Source organism: Vanessa atalanta, chromosome 25 (assembly GCF_905147765.1).
Source record: "Vanessa atalanta chromosome 25, ilVanAtal1.2, whole genome shotgun sequence".
NCBI classification, from domain to species: Eukaryota; Metazoa; Arthropoda; class Insecta; order Lepidoptera; family Nymphalidae; genus Vanessa; species Vanessa atalanta.
This window is the reverse complement of record NC_061895.1, coordinates 4,967,081-4,985,260: the sequence shown is the minus strand read 5'-3', so window position 1 is coordinate 4,985,260 and position 18,180 is coordinate 4,967,081. Positions and strand designations below refer to the sequence as shown.

General features: G+C 31.9%; 1 protein-coding gene across 5 annotated transcripts in view; it reads left to right on the top strand.

The window, feature by feature from the left end:
- The window catches only part of LOC125073808 (IQ motif and SEC7 domain-containing protein 2), a 175,099-nt gene that overhangs the window by 122,320 nt on the left and 34,599 nt on the right, over positions 1–18,180 (top strand). Inside the window, exon 2 of one of the 5 annotated variants that reach the window (XM_047684869.1) lies at positions 17,174–17,449. The exons of 3 other annotated variants lie outside the window; for them this stretch is intronic. In XM_047684869.1, coding sequence (XP_047540825.1) covers positions 17,367–17,449 — 83 coding nt within the window. In that variant the 5' untranslated portion in view covers positions 17,174–17,366. Of the gene's footprint in view, positions 1–17,121; positions 17,450–18,180 lie in introns of all 5 variants that reach the window. One more of the 5 variants, XM_047684868.1, reaches the window with a different exon arrangement.

Here is an 18,180-nt window from a genome sequence, read left to right as displayed (position 1 = left end):
TATTATAAGAAAAACTAGATTTTTGAATAAATGTTGAAAGATTATGATAGTAAAATAGTAAAGTTAGCGTTAACTGTACTGTAAGCCAATGACCCATTATATCATACCCGATATCAGTAGTTGGAACTAAAGTATTTATCATACTGATTTGAACTACCCACCTACTCACACAAAACTCGCTCCTGAATAAATAAATACGAGAAGGTGAACGTGTCGTAAGTTTGAATAAAAGGGCGTTGAATTTATGAGCTCACGTAGCCGTAATGCGTTCACTTAGTTTGCATGGCAAGCAGGATCTATTTCGAGTTTGAGACAATGTCACGTTTTCTTCGCATGCAAATATTTTATAAATTTATAAATGAATTGCAATGCTTCCATGTCTATAATGAAAACATAGCGCATAGCAGTAAAGTATTAAATATGAAATGAAACTAAGATAACTAACACAAAGATATTAAGTATTGCTGTTTGGTGGTAGAATCTCTGATGAGCTGATGGTACTTACCCAGACGGACTTTCAAGCGTTACCACCAAGTTAAAGTTTCAAAAGTTTTCTGTCAAAGATGTCACTTTCTTTGAAATTATTCTAATAAGAGTGATATATGATATTCATTTCCATTCTATTTTGTGAATGCTGCGTAATAATATTATAAATATGAAAATCATTATATAAGGAATATAAATTCGCTTTAAAATATCAGGAAATGAGCGAAGCATCGCTTAAGACTTACGAGCCATTCATTTGAAGATGATTTATGGACGGTAATAGATATTCTTCGGTATCTTCCTGACAAGGAACTATTTTTCGTTCTTTTTGGTCATTATATTTATCATTTTCGTATGCATAAACACTAATAATAGTTTTACTTTAGAGTTTAAATTTAAATGAATACACAATGTCGTTTAGTACATTTTTTAAATGACTGTTGTCAATAAAATGTCTGTCATTCATACATGATGTGTTCTTGTAGTGTCGTGTATATTTGCCGGTATTTTTTTACCAGTTACCTCTTTAAATTTATATTTTAAATATACGGTCGTATGATATTTTTGCAAATTATATTATTTGGTTGAATGGATTCGGTAATATTTGGGTCACAAATGTAGGAGTGAATTTTCCTCAAGGCGTAATTGGAAGCTTATTGAAATTGTATTAACGAACACACGACGTGTTCGAATATTGATTTTCGGTTTTTACCGAATAGTCGATTTTAGTGTGTATTGCCATTTTGGATATTTGTAACGAAACGGTTGCTGGTTGTTTTCATATCATATTAATTGTAAATAACTAAGCATATTTATTCCGACGAAATATCTTTCTTGTTTATATTCATGTTTATAAAGCAAATGAATAAACAATTGGGCTAATAATTAGCGGAATTGTTAAGTGATTACGTTCGTGTTTACTCAGCTGCTGAAGTTACGCTTGACTGAAATTGAATTGTGAATGCGACCTTTTCAAGTTTGAGGCTGATTCCCTTTTCACATTTAAACTATTATATCGAATTCACGGTCAGAATTCTTTTTTATCTGCCAAAATGACTTGACGATTAAGATAAAAGTTGTAAACGTTTTATTGATTTGTTATTTTTTTGCTAAGGTTGTCTTCATCTTCCTGATTGGCTTATGTTAGGAAACAATGATAGTTATTTAATACAAGAAATATTTTGATAGGAAATAATATTTCGCTGATAAAGTTATGTCACGTGTCAATCTGATTTATTATATATGAGTATTAGACCTCTTCCTCAACTCGTAACTAGCCTTTCGTAATTGACACTCTTTTTCCTTGATATCTTCTTACAGCAGATAAATGAGCTTAAGGTAGATGCTGACATCCTGATTAAACCTTTTCTAGGAAGACAACTGGCATACCGAGAAGAGAAAGAAGAAGTCGTCGTAAAGACAAATGAAAAGTATAAACATGAAAAAATCTAAGATTTCGATTGTCATGCTGCCTAGTAATAAAAATATGTAAGCACATCAAAATAACACAATTCCGTAAGTCAAAATAATAAAATATACACCAACGGCATAAAACACGTCTGTGGAGATATGGCAAGATAAAACAAAAAAATAGTCTGATTTTGCCAATGTTAGCAAAGTTCCTTAAAACTATAAGTGTACTGATATTTAAATCGAGTTTCTTGAATACCAATTTGTTGTTGTTATGAGTCTCGTTTAAATCCAGTTTTTATTTTGTATTTACTTATCTGTTTGAAGGAGTTTGTTTTTAAAAGCATCTAAATTGAATTGGATATATCACACTTGTATTCTTTAACAGCATTCACCCTTTACTTGTTAAGTATTTTCCAAACGTACTCGAGATCTCTTTCTTAAGTTTCAACATATCTTTTAAAAGGTATTTTTGCTACGTTTTCAATTGAGTTCCATTTTTAAAATACGAAGCTTTTATTTATTATGAATACCGAAAGGGATGGCACTAGTTTCTTATATTGACGTTTAAAAAAGAAAATCCATCAATATTACAGTTACGCTAAGATGATTTATACAGTAAGTGTTCTGCAATTGTACGAGTATGAATATATCTTTGGATGTTTTCAAAAGGTTAACAGAGAATACAGAGAGCTGCAGAGATTTAAGATCGTTATTTGCTTAGCGAAGCTGGTCACTGTTTCGTGTTGCCTGGGTCAACGTCCACGACTACACATTGACGCGACGATGTAAGTAGGTATTGCTCGCATCTCGAAAGGCAGAGATAATGTTCAAATTAAATTTATTTTCGTATACGAATATATACGCACTTATTTCAAAACATTTCCTTGTATCATATTAAATATATATATTGTATCATATTAAAATTAAAAAATCAGAAGAATTTATTTTAATATAATAATAAATGTATAATTGCTAAATTTAGCCAATTCTAAGATACCTTTGGCGTGAAGGTAAAAAAGGAAAAAATGACATTCGAAATAAAATATGTAAATATTCATTCCGGATGTTAATATATATGTAGGTAATCAGATAAGTAAAATGTTATTACTTTAAAATTAAATAGAAAATTCAAACATGACATTCGCTGGCATTAAGTAACAAAATCGCTTGACAATGTAACTTATGTCTATATTTAAAATGTAAACAGAACCTAACGCTTGATTTAACCTGTACAGCTTTCTATCTGTTCTGTAAGTGGTACATGGTTGAAGTGGTCAGACTTTTACACCATTTAAGAGCACTTGCATAAACTTGGTATGTAAATTAGAGTTGGATTATCATTTTTCGCTTCTCGAATACAGTTTCCAGTAATGTTCCTGTATTCTTTAAGTTTTTATCGAAAACATTTACGTAACTACAATGAATAAAGATCGCACAGTGTCTCACCTTATAAAGTGAATTCGGTTCTCATCGCTGCAACTTTCGTCTCGTTACGTATATTTTGTCATTTGTTATTTGTATCGCGTAAAATTTTCAGACGGTTCAAAGTACTTAAGTCGGAAGAACATAAAAAGCGATACGCAACGTCACGAGAATATAAAACAGCTTGTCACAATTCAACTTTATAATGTGCAATACTGGTCGAAGTGCACTCGTTTTGAACCGATGCTGACTAAAGACCTTGTTGATGGCTGTCATGTCAAAACCAAAGTATCGCATTGTGTAGTCCATTGTCTACGTTCTGAACACAGAAGTCATCTTAAACGTGTTAAGAACACGTATTTTCCAGCTACTTTATGTTAACTAGACAATTCTAGCTATATTTTACTGTATTCGCTTTCTTTTGAATTTGTTTCGATTAAATTGTTTCTATCCTTTGATTTTGTTACGTAATTGTCAATCATAAATCACAGATTGACTTTGCCGGACAAAAAATTGATCATCTCGTCAAAGTGGTCATTGACAAAAACCGCAACCAATCGTAATTTACCGACACATTTTTTTGTTTATCGATGAATAACATTGAGTTATATTGACGTCTATAACATCTTTTACTCTTTTTACTCGACTTGCTAAGACCAAAAGAAAGCTAGAATTAACAATATTAGGACTTTTTTTCGTTATATTACAACTGGCTATGTTGATATAGTTTTTATGCCTACAAAACTAATGCAAATTACACGAAACAAAATTATTTGTCTCTAAACTTGATAGAAGAATATAACCATTTAAAGTAACGTCCTCAAACGATCCTAGAATTGAAGGTAGCGTTACTAAGCCTGTGAGCCAATGCAAAATGTCGAAACTTCTTGTCGCAACGTCGGACAATCGCCGATTCGCCACGTTACGTCACCGCCGATAGATGGCGCTCTCACTTTCACTGCACGTGATTATTAAGTCGAGAAAATGATATAATCGGCGCTGTGCCGTACTGTTTGTTACTTTGAGAATTCCCATACACCCAAAAACCTTCCCTTATACTATTCTCATTACAAATTTTGCAGTTTCCATTCTTTTAAATAATCACGACATGCAAAACAGACACTAAGCATTTTTTAATTTATTTGTAATATATTTGTATTCTCTTCTAGACAAACCTAAGAAGAACAGAGAATTTAATACAAAAAATAATATAATATGAACAACAATAAACACATAGGCACACAACATAAAAATAATAGCGACATACATGAACCCGCACTTGTTTAAACCAGAGGCAATAAAAAGAGGAAAACGAAACGAGCGGAGAAATTGTGTTTACAGTTTGTAGGTAATAAACAGAAGGTAAGATCTAATTATGACTATGCCGCGTCTAGAATAAAATTTTAAATTTCAAAACCATCTCGAGAATCGTAATTAATATTAATCCCACAATTTCTCGAGAAGTTTAGTGCAGAACTGTTAACCTTACATTCGAGTTGCGACATGAATTTAAAACTTGTTGAGCGCTCCTTGACATTTTCGAAGGTCAAAATTTTAGTATATTAAGTTAATTTATCGTCTTAAAGCTTTTTAAAATTGAAACCAATAAATTTACACGAGGTAAGGCTTAATAAATCTGGCCTGGTTTATTATTCTTCGCAAGGCCCATGTTTTCATAATGCTGCTCCATCCGTAAAGTTAGAACAATGTGTGTTTTATGTTTATCCACGCGAGCATGTCTTGCGAAAAGTATCCTTGAAAACATGTCGTCTTTATAAATCTAGTGTATAATAGATATATGAGATCCAAGTCCACGTGTTTTAGCTCTAGTTTTTCGAATCTAGAAATTTATAGCACATGTATAGCTAATATAAGAAATAGGTCCCAAAAAAAACATTGATTTCCTCTAATATTTATTGTGTTTTATTGATATTTATTGATTGCTCTTTGTTGTACTGAAATGTTATATTAAAGAATACATTTGAATACATTTGAATACAACTTCTGTGTCGGAAAAATTTAAAACTGAACACGTAGTGGTTCTGTCAATCCTTGATGTCTGGATTGTTAATAATAATATCGTGCGATTTCCGAGGACTCATTAGTCCTTAACGTTTTAAAGCTGTTTCGCTTGCTCAAATCATAAATTGCAATTAAAACACTTCATTATTATATTGCAACTTCTATGCAAATAATTATTTTATTCAGTGTCTATAATGTGGGAGTTGTTAAATGTTAATACCTCGATGTTTGTTTTTACTTTCGCTTTCACCATCGAATCGGTTTTTTGTTAAAGCAATTGCAAAAATTTACTTTTATTGTATCTTTGAATTATCTTCAATAGTTCGTTAAAAAAGAAAACGTTTTTCTTTTGTTTTATCCTAACATTTACTTTCGCTATTTATCTGCACGTTGCATGATTTACTCCTAACCTCTAGGGTACGCTTTGGGGGAAAAAAAATTACAAATATTAAACAGTATTCTTAACTTGTAATGGTTACCTTAATCGCGAAACCTGTTTCCTCGATCAGTCATCCCGAGGTCGACGCGGGTCAGGCTGACAATGACCTTTTTAGGTCAGAGGAATACCAAGCGGCCTGACGGATATTGCATGCACTTCCTCACGTGCCTTATCATTTTAATCATCCACATCATGTAGCCAGAGATGCGGAAAGAACTTTTGGCAATTTTGAATAAGTGAACTGCATAAAAATAAAATTTAATCAAGTTATTCAAAATTAATCGACGTAAACATTTAAGGAGTTAAATAACCCAAGGTAATGCACGTTTACTTTGTTATTACCACGTCTTAAGCAACTTATCGCGGTACATTAATTGGCTTACCGAAATAAACACTTATCGTTTATCGAACTTGTAAATAGCTTTACTTCATAAGGCATTGAAATTCAAATGAGCAATTTAGAACGTGCTCAGATATCAGCGACCTCAGCGATGTCCTTTTATGTATATCGTAAGGAACAATTTGAAGACTGAAGGATGACTCACTGTGATTATCACAATCAAATGTGTAGGCTATTGTTTATAAGTCTCTTTGGGTCGATCAGTTGATTTATATGGCAGCAAATGGTATAAAACATGAAATAAATATCACTTTGAAACTAAAAGTACAAAAAAAGTATGACCATTTGCGAATCTATCAATAGTCAAGGTGTACCAATGATTTTAATTACCTGACCTTTAATCAAAGTTTGCAGCTTACGTAAAGTATTCAATTAATTAATATAATTTTTTATATACCTTTTATAAGAAGTTTGTGTTAACGTTACATAATAGTCTGTTACGATTAAAGCTGCTACATAACAGCCCTTTTCACCAATAAGCCAAATTGAGACATAATCCAGCTCCGGTTTTAATTATGCCAGTAATATATAAACTGTCAAATAATTTTTTTTTTTTTTTGTCAATTTTTAATATCAATATCTTGTAAGTTTTTTAAGTATACATATGCATACTTGTGAGAAAAATTTAAATTTCGCATATAACCCGTTGATAATTATGCTAATTAAATGAACGTGTTCGCGTTGACAGACACCATTCAACACATTGTCTTATTTATGTGTTAATTCAACGTCTGCGCGTAAATAAGCTCGCATTATAGAGGCACGAACGGATTTAGGTTAATTAGTGACTATTTCTGCTCTGACGCCCGACTGGATACGATGTGTGATTTCTGTATGATCCGCTTCTATTGTTTCATTATTATTTGTCTTCGTTAATGATCCATTGTTAAGATTTTAAGCTGGAGGTAAAGGTGCTACTGTCACGTACATAGTAAGTCATCTGTAGAAAGTATAACTTTCGCCGTCTGGATTTTTCAAATTTTAAATTATTCGGCTTCGCGGAGACATTGTGATCTTATCGCACGATTCATTTTCGTTTTTGTCGCAATCATACATAATATTCTGACACTTTAAATTTTTATATTATATCAAAGTTATCATATTAATAAAATTGTGGTCTACAATTTAATCATTATTAAATATTATAAATAATTTTATATCTTGTTAGTGATCTGCTGATCTGATACGCCTTATTTACGGTATTTTGAATTGATTTATTTGAAGTTACGAGATTATAATAATGATAATCAGGGATATATTTCTTTTCTTTTGCCCCTATCTAGCATTCCATTTATATATTTAAAACCATGTAAAGACATTTTTAATGTAAAATATTTTCGTAATCCAATAAAATTTGTTGAATTTATTACATATACTTCATGTACTGGTCAATACGCGTATTACACGTTGACCAAAGCCTTTAGCAACTTCCCCGTTAACTGTTATGCAAAATTGACCAACTTGCATCATAACAATAGACAATTCGGTCTCTTTTTGTGTAATACCTTGTTCTCAGTAACGTCAGCTTCACACGACTATTACGTGTATTACAGTATGATGGTTTATATGTCCCTGTATCAAGAGTGAAGACAATAGCGTCGTGGAAATGTATTGTGTGAAAGGGTCATTGCGATATCGATGATATCCATCAACATTGTTATCATTTTCTCTAAACCTTTTATGCTTTTAAAGGTCATTTTAAAAGGATAACGGAGTTTCTAATGAAAATGTTAATTTTGTAACTTTATCAAGTGAAAAGTTTTAAAACGACAGAATTTCGGAATGTTGATTACATTCAAAATAACAACGAAGTAACTTTTCCACTCCATCTAAACGTAAAGCCTGCGCTAGATTTGGGGTCAATAATAATTCAGAAGTTCGTATCGAAGCTGAACCGCATCTGCAAACTTTGGGTCTTCAATCTTGTACCGTTAAGCTTATGAGACATTTATCTGATCAAAAATTTATCTTGTGAGCGTGTGGTTGCGTTATGTTGCTGAATTCGAAATAGGAAATTGTCAGTAATTATCTAGGCTTCTATATAATTCAAGCGCTCATTATTTTTGATTACGAAAAAGCCTAGCACATTGTAGCATGCTATAAAATTAGGTATTCATTGTTTAATTCATATTATAAACGACATATTGATGTTCTATATTGATCAACTCGTGTTATGACACTCGTGGAGTTCCCCGAATCATTAATTCATTAGTAGTTCAATGTCATTCATCGTTGTACATGTTACTAATCGCTGTATTGTGTTAACTTATTAGTATGCTCAAACTGTATCGGATGGCTATGGTACGTGTAGTGTTGGCTGAAGTTAATAGGTTTAATGCAATAAGAGAATGGGCAGGGCTTGGTAATTAATCGGATGGGATTAGTGCCTTTGTTATTTTAGAAATGTCCTCGATTTATTTTTGATTATCTAATATTAGAATATTCCAGAAGAGCTCACTGGCTCTTTAGGAATATAGATGAAACAACCGGTAAACTTAGTTGCTCACGACACGTGTGTGCGAATTTTTTAGTTCAGTTAGCACTATCTAAGGATGGTGCTATCTTAAGAATAATATTGGTGAAAATGAATAAAAGGTAAATACGATTCGAAAAGGACGCAGTACATGTTTGCCCTCTGCTTTGGAAGATTTGCAAGGATTTATTGCTTTAGCTTTGCTTAGGTTGAATGAAATGAAATGGTGATTTTCATAATTTTTGATGTCTTTTCTAAATTCATCTTAATTGTTATTTACAAGTTCGTGTGAATTGAAAGTAAAGAACTAAATCCGAATAAAAGCAACGATCAAATGAAACTAAATATTTTGCGAAATGTAATGCTTTGTAATTGTTCGTGATTTATATAACGTGTTCATTTTGAAACGAATTTGCTCCGTCATCATTACTGAACGTAGCAAATACTATGTTAATTTAATTGTACCGTTTATATATCAATTATTTACTAATTTGTTTTATCGGATGTTATGTTATTATTTGTTTTTCTAATAATCATTTTTTGAACTATAATGATATTGTCTGAATAAAAGTTGATCTTGAAATATTGGCTCAAGGCTTAGCTAAAATCGTTTTGTTAAATATTGTCATCGTTAAACATAAATTAATTAAGGCTACTAGATGTTCCTATGATGGGGCAGCAGGTGTGCTGGACAACGGTTGACTGTTAATGTTATTAGGATCACCTTTTCGTGACTATCTTGTTTTTAACTATTATAGTATAAAAAATAAAATAATTTATGACTACGGAAACTAAAGCTGATTTACATGAAGAAATAAATAAGATTGATCTTTACAAATAAAACGTATATACTGTAAAGCGTTCATTTGTGTTAAACGCGTTTATTTCAGGATCTACAAATCTGATTTGATCTATTTGTTTTCTAGTTAGACATCCCATATTAGAGATTGCTATAGACTACGTAATTTCACATTACGACCCACTTGAGTTTAATTCGGATAAATCCGTGTGGAATTTTAGGATTAAGCTTATTAGAAAACGATCAAGCTTTCAATGTATAGCGGATTAGCAATAAAGAGAAAAGATAATCATATTCAATCATAAATGTGTACACCAGGCGTTATAGTTCTTCCTGTAATCGCATTTACGTTATTTACTTCTATATTATGGCACGTGTACGTGATATTAGTTAATTCTTACATTGTTTTGTCCTCCACGTGTTGTAAAACGTTCAAAACGTTCAATTATGGCACTTTTTTATTCGTCACTAATCTTTATTACCATGCAAATGGTCTATATTTACGCTAATATCCAGCACGTTTTCTCTGCGCGTGCGCAACATGATGCGTGTCGCGCGTAACATGCGTGGAACGATCTGCTCTGATTGCAGCTTTCTTATCCCGGGGTAGGTGATTGGGTGACATTAAAATTAGGTCCGAACATATATTTATAACTTGTATAATAATTATGTTTACGTATTTTCCTCGTCGTCAGTCGTCGTCGTAATACTTCTTCAGTTGACAGTAAAATTTCAAGGTGATACGTGAAAGCAACGGTCCTGTGTGTAACGATTATGTAATAATTCCTCGCGCACAAGAATACATTACTGTCAGTTATACTGAGTTATTATTTTACGTTATTACAAGTTAAGTTCGTCACACACTAAACGTATGTAGGTACTAGAATATTTGCTTTTATTTCGTCTATGATCTTAAAGGTTCAACCTCCAAAAGCCAAGTTTTTGATAACAGTAACATTCACAAGGGCATTTATAAAGATAAAATAACAGCATTCCTTTGTTTGTGATCGTTACGTTCTCTCTGTTCATTTGTGATATATAATCAAACCGTACATTTAATTAATCCAATCGGTATCAGCGTTCGCATAATAACATAAAAAGCTAAATTCCCAACGGCACGTTCCGTAAACAATTCGAAAGTGAATGGAACGCGTCCTATCGCCCTCATGCCGTCTGTATTCACCTGTCAGAAGCGATTGCCATCCTCTGCCTTTGTTATCTCTGCTCGTTTTGAAATACCTATTTTGCCTTTTCGAGACAGTCCAAATGGTGCCGATATAGAAAATGAAATATGTAGAATTACTCAGTTATTATTGATTATTCACAGTGGTTAGAATACGTGAATTTTAACTGAGTTTTCGTGCGCCTATTTTGAGTTTATGTTTCATGCTCGGAGGTGAAAGAAAACCCGAAGAAACCAACACGTGTCGGATGAGAATCTGCCTACATGGGAGAAATGAGGTTTCTGCAAAGCAGTGGAACATTAGCAATTTGTTTGATTAATTTGTATTTAATTCAACTGCTTATTTAACAACGATACAATGAAAAGATTTAAGATTAATCTTGAAGTGTCTAACAGGTGTTCAACTTAAAGCGATCTTGACGGCGATAGTGTGGAACAATAGAACTATGTATGTTCGTTTCTAAGCCGCTCGAGATCAACTGTCAGTAATCAGAATCAACATGATGTCGTCATAATAACTTGCTTGATTTCGAAACCCTGGGATCGTAGTCATCGGACTTACAATTACATCGTAAAAGACCAATGAGCCGGTAAAATCTAGCCAGTTCCAAGACATTAAGGTTATAAAAACGTAGGAGGTATCGTGCAGGAAATATTTAATTGTATGTGATTAAGGCATATATAATTACTTTCCGTTTTATCTTGAAAGACTTAGGAATTGAACCGGTGGTTTTAAAATTAATGATTAAAAGTGCTTGTATTCGTAAAAGCCAACTTGAGTAAAGTATATTTTGATTTAGTTTTAATAGACAAACTACTCTTTAGAAATATATATAATAATATAATATATATAATATAGAGATATAGAACATACAGAATTGGTATTTTATTTTCGAAATACATGTATTACCTACTAAAGTTGCTTCACCCGCTGTAGGCGAGGGTATAGAACGAATAAACGAGGCGAATAAACGATTCGAGTCTTTAAAGTCAAACATTATTAAGTCAGTCTATAAATTATGTCAATTCCCTTCTAATAGCGTAAAATCGTTTTTGTGTGATTGTGTACCAAAAATAAGAAACATTCGAATTAAACATTTAATAATATTAATAGGATTATTCAACTCAAAACATTTAGTCAGAAATAATTAAATCTAATTATATTATTATTTCTGACTACTACGACGTTTATTGAGATCATGGCCCAATGGTCCGAATCAAACTCGACCTTTGCGTGGGACAAGAAAATAAAAAAAAATATTATTCATAATAATGTAAATAGGCCGATAATGAAAAAAATATGTTAAGATACCAAACAGGAAAGTCGTTATAAACATTAATTATGCACGTGATGGTTTATTGATGACGGTTATTTTTAAATTGATAGTGTTATCGTTTTTTTTATTTTTGATACACATGCCTTTATTGTGATGTTATAAATTATAATAGAGGTGTGTGTTTTGTTGTCTTCTGATCCGAAGGAGGTAATCAATGGAAGTCTCGTGAGGAGTTCTACTATCTCTAAGCAAAACGAATTGTTTTTTAATATATTATAGTAACCGAGCATTTGTGAATGAGATGGTATAAGGTGTAGGTATGCGGAAGATAAAAATCACTTAGCACAACGAATTTTTCGAATGAATGTCAAAATCTTAGCTGACCGTTTTCGGATTTCAAAATTCGAAAGACGCGGGAAAACAAACGCTACGACAAGAATTACATTGTTTTATCAAATCACAGATTATGGCAATTGTCTAGGTTTTTCAGTGGAGTTAATAATTTAAGAGAATTTATTTCAATGGATTTTCTATTGTGATTTATATTCACACGAGAAACTTCAGTCCCACGTATAGCGCTGTGTTTATAAATCCTAAATAATCTATATATGTTTGAGATTTAATATATTTTATTTCTTTATTTTTTATACTATTCACTTATTAGGGTTCGACACAAAACAACTAAAATAAAGGAGACAACTTCATTATCTTGGTGTGCGTGACAGCTACGCTCGCCATACGTCATACTAGTGTGTTCGTCATACGTCATTTACTACTTTTTATTGACGCGTTCTCAGGTTTGACAGTCTATCTAGACAAATAAGTAATCAAAGTTATCATCACTTTGTTGTAGCTCGCCGCTAGATTGCGTACAACCGACTGACATGACTTTTGGTTCGGACTAATTGAAATTTATTTTAGATTTTATTGTACGTGAAATCTATGCCTTAATATAGGATTCAAAGTATTAAATTGTTTTATTTTCGAAAACAAAAAACAAATATTGAATCCAGAGATCGGCAATAACCTTTACGTGTAATTTTATTTATATTACGAAAATAACTTTATTAATTGTTGTTTATTTTGTGTGTGTAACGTAAAATGTACTTTATTGATATTTGAATTATAAATCTTATTTCCTTGAGTGGATAAAATGAAAAGGTTTTCCGTTATTCGGTTTTATATTCTATCTGTATGGTTATTAAGTTTACTTTTTCATGGCCTCGGTTAGTGTAAGGCAGCGACATCTCCGGCCAGTACTGGCGACTGGCGTGTTCGATTACGTTTGTTCCAAGATATAAACAAAACGCGTTTAACTGATAAGCTTGTATTTTCCTAAATAAAAAACTACTTTAAATAAAATTATTATAACATTTAACCTTCAGTATTGCGGAATAATTTTGATATTGCAGTTTATTCTTAAATTTCGTTGTTACATATCACACGGTAGTAATTTTTGTAGGTACTTACATAATTATTATTAATGAAAATGAACATATAAAATAAGCAATTTTACGCTGATAAGAAATAATGAGGAATTGTTAATTTTTATGTTCAAGTTATCTTTTATTATTTTTATTTAACAATAAATTTTTCCTTAAATACAACTCTTATAATATACATAATTTATAGCTTATTTCAAATAAATCAACGATGGGATCATTGTCTTATATACTAATACTCGCTAAACCTGCGGCTTTACCCGCGCGAAATTTATAAAACACTATCTTCCAGCCCCCGTTTAGCTCCTTAGGGATGGAGTTTCTTATAATCCTAAGATTTCGTTATTAATAAGTGAGTGGTATTTCGCTTTTATACGATACATATAGATTTTAAATTCGAAAGTAACTCTGTGTTTCTATGTTCGGCTAGTGAACTGATAACATTGAAATATCCTGGGACCTACGGGATTACAGAATTTGCGATCGAACTCGCACAAAGCAGCTAGTAAATACTAAATAAACATAAAATATTATAACTACTGAAATGTTTCATAGTAAAATCGAAAAAGAAATCTGCATATTTTTATCTGCTCAAAACCAGTTGTATCCGGTTATAACTTAGACAGGATTTAGATGAAACCTTGGTTAATTGAGAAGGTCGTTTATAGACCTTTGGAATTGATCTTTGCTTGCAAAATACGCTTACTACGCGAATACGCTTACTATTACTATAGTATTGTATTTTTACAGAATACGTAATAACAGTCAGTGAATGTCCCACTGCTGGGTCAAATCCTCCTCTCATCTTGAGTATGATAGGGTTACCCAATAGGGGTTTTGTATATATACCTGTATGTTTTCCTTCATTGCCAGGCACGAGATGAAATATAAACACAAATTAAACGCCTCAATCTTCCTGGTCGAACACGCAGTCACCATGTTTCTTATGAAAATTCATTTAAAGCATGTTCCGTTCTAATTATTATGTTTATACTTGCGTGTTTACAGTTTGACCCTTCATTGCTTAAGACTTTTATATCGATAGAAGTGTCAGTGTAAATAAAATTTAAAAAAGTTTTTTTTTATTTTTTATTGGTTAATGTATATAATCTTGACCCCATTTTCGCACATCGCCAGAACATTCTAATCTATCGCACAGTTCATCAATATTTAAACAATTTTTATCTCTTTCTAATGAGTGCTGCCAATAAGGATAGCAAGTTTTTACTCTTGTCAAATGACCGTTGTTTAGTGTTTGCGTTTGTGTATAATATTATCACCGTTTGTGTAAACACTGCGGCCTCAAGTGTTAAATGCAAATATGTAGTCTATTAACAGATCTACCTATAACTTCTATATCGATTGACGAATTTCGTTTGTAGCATTAACATGTATAGAAGTGGCATATCTCTTTGATATAACGTTGTAAAGTTGTAGAAGTCGGTTCGACTTGAATAGAATATATATTAATTGGAACGTAGGTCGACGCCGTAAGAAATTTTAACCATTCCTTACTTGTTATGCCTTTGTATCTGTAGTTACACTGGCTCACTCACCCTACTAACTGGAACACATTACTAAGTAGAGATTTTTGACGGTAAAACATATAACGAGTGGGTGGTACCTACCCAGACGGGCTTGCACAAAGATATATCACCATTCATATTTTTCTATATAACTGTTACGGCGTTGAAGACAAATATCGTGAGGAAAACTACATGTATCGGATCAAAAACCCAGGATTGGTGAAATAGCATCCAAAATATCCCCTCAAAAGGAGGTTCTTAGTTGAGCATTGAGATATTTATAAACTACATATCTTGAGATATATTTATACTTTTTTTATCTTGATTGTAAAAAAATTTGGTTCCAAGTTGTCAGTCTCATGTTTCCGAAACGACTACCGCGTATCTCGTAATGTCAAGTTTCTAATTAATATTTACTTTTAAATGGTCCACAGATATTTAATACAAAGTAATCGAAACCATCGTGTGAATGATGACATTGAAAGATTATCTCGCTGAGAAATATTACACCATTTATACTGTCCCAGAATTTTTATTAATGTCATCTGTGTCTGAAATGAATTCAGTTCTATGACGTTTCTTTTTTACAACGTAGACGCTTTTATTTGGCTTAGGTATAATTCTTGTGAATCTGTAAGTTTTTTTTAATCGCTCGTCATGGCTACAATCACTTTTTTGTTGATCATCATGATTCCATAAATATTAAGCAATATTTATGTTGTAAAGTTAAACGAATCAATAATAGTATATGTTAACTGATTGAAAACATTAGTAATGCCTTCAAAGTTTCAAAAAATACGCGCCATTTTTTTGTTAATAACTTACACGGACTCATTTGACGAAGATAAACGTTATTTTTATAATGTATGGATGTATGACAACAATGACATCATTTCGCTATATGCTCTAAGATGACATAATTACGATGTGGCTTGAACAAATATGGTAAGCGTTTATGCCTTAGAAATACTGTTCATAAATCTATAATAATTGGTCTCATAAGATTCGTAACGCATAACAATATCACATAATAACATTTTAAAAAAAAAACTTTATATTTGGTACCGTTATTTATAAATAAAATAGGATGAGTTTTATAAGAAGTACTTTTAAACGTTTTGTAAGATAATTTGTTGTTGTTGCCAAAATTTTTACATCGGTATCGTCTGCTGAAGTAATAATTTTAATATATATTTACCTAACTTGAATTAACTTATGAGATTGTTTGTTAGTGGTCCAAATTTATGCAGAAATTTTTTGATATCTATTTTATCTATCAAAAATATACCATTATTTTCGTCCGCTGGTATCGCTAAGTTATTATGTTTTCCTAGCTTGACTTGACTTATGGAAGTTATTCTGTATACTTTCAAAAATATAGATAAAAAAATAAAACCAATTATTAGAATTTATTATCACGAATTACTTACTTTGTACGAGTTTTGGCGTCGTTCGTCTCGAAGCAGACGATTTATAATCTCATTCAAACCTCGTCCCGTTTCCAGTTCAAGTATTGTTTTGTGAACTGACGTTGTCATAACAAAGATCTTTGATTCCGCATATCGTTACCAAGTCGGTCAGTATATCCAACCAGTCACGGATATGTCATACAAATGATCTCGATGATTGATGTCTTAGCCTTCTTGATATCAGTATTTATATGGTAATGTAAATCTGATGTGTTCAGCTTAGTCATTGTACTTTCCTCTCTATTATTGCTCAAATTGCTCATAATAACATTGCTTTCATTTTTTGTGTTTGTTTTTCTTTATTACTTTAAGATTGTTTCTTTTTTCGAATATTTGTTTTTAAATAGTGAACGATCTTAATCTATTTTTCCCTTATGGGACTTCTTTTGTTTCTACAATGGTCATTGATACTTACATGTTTACTGACATGTAATAATTTTTTTCAATTTCTTATTTTATTTTTTAGAGTTATTTCAAAGCTTACAGGGTTTAAGCTAGTTATCAATGATTAATATAATCGTCATGTTAACTCCCTTTGACATACTGTATCAACTGTATATTGGTCATTTCTGTTAATTGCGTTGTAGTAATATACATTATGACCTCGTCGTTAAACATTTAGGTTGACGGAAATTTGATAATTTGTGTGTTTCTCAGTAAATGTGCATTAAAATGAATTATTACTACTTTCGGTTATACATATAATTGCCGCTATTTGAGTAATAGAAAATTCGTTTTGAATTATGGCTAAATTAATTTTCTCTTTCTAGTTCGGTAAATGCTATTGGAGTTAACTTTAATCTAATTGTGAAATGTGTACAGAAGAGAACAGTGTGCGGTTCAATTCGAAAAGTTAAGTGTCAAAAATTTACAATGATACATTACTGAAATTAAAACAAAAAAATTGGAATAAATCGGTGGTCGATATAATTATTAATAGTTCAAAGTGGCGAAGTCCGAGTCTCGTGTTGTGTTAGTGGGTGAAGGTGACAGCGATGGATGCTGTTGTCCTGGCATGAGGATCAGTGATATTGGTGGAGTTCTCCTTGAAGCTGCAAAGCTAACAAGGTCCTGGTTCTGTCAAAGGCCTGATTACGGGTAAGTGTAATTGATGTGATACGACCATAAGTTTTGGTTGTGAATTTTGAATGTTTAATTTATAAATGTAAGTTACATGATTAATTACAGATAACTTTATTTGGAAATTTCGGAATTTATTTTTTAGAAGATTTCGCAATTTTTGGTAAACAAGCAGATTATATAATATTTAAATTTTTTTCAATAAACTAATGAAATATACTAGTAAAACTAATAAAAGTTATATTCGTTTCGTCTGTATTAACGAAAAAACCAACGTAATAGCATTTTCTACGATTGTATTGTAACCATTCGAACACTGAAATTGCCAACTTCGATTAAAACACACACTGTAACTCAATCTACGAAATCCGATTGAAAAAAAAAGAAATATACATCCAACAAAGTTCTAGAAAAGCAATTCGCTTTCATCCACTAGAATGAAATCGTTAAAAACGAAAGCCGCAACCCATTTCGTCAAACCAGGCAATCTCATTCTCACAAACGTTGCCCATTTTAATAACCGACTATTTTTTCTACTGAAACTAGGTCGTTCCTGCACCGAGCGGGTGCATTCATCCGTATTAATCAAGTCTGTGCAACTGAATAGAGGCCCACCCCCACTAGTAACAATGGAAGGGATGTCTCGCTCCATTTGACAAATAAACTGCACTCGCGATACTTAGCAAGTGCCCTAAATAGGCCGGAGTGATGAACTTTTGGAAAGTTTGTTGATCCTTAATGAATTACTA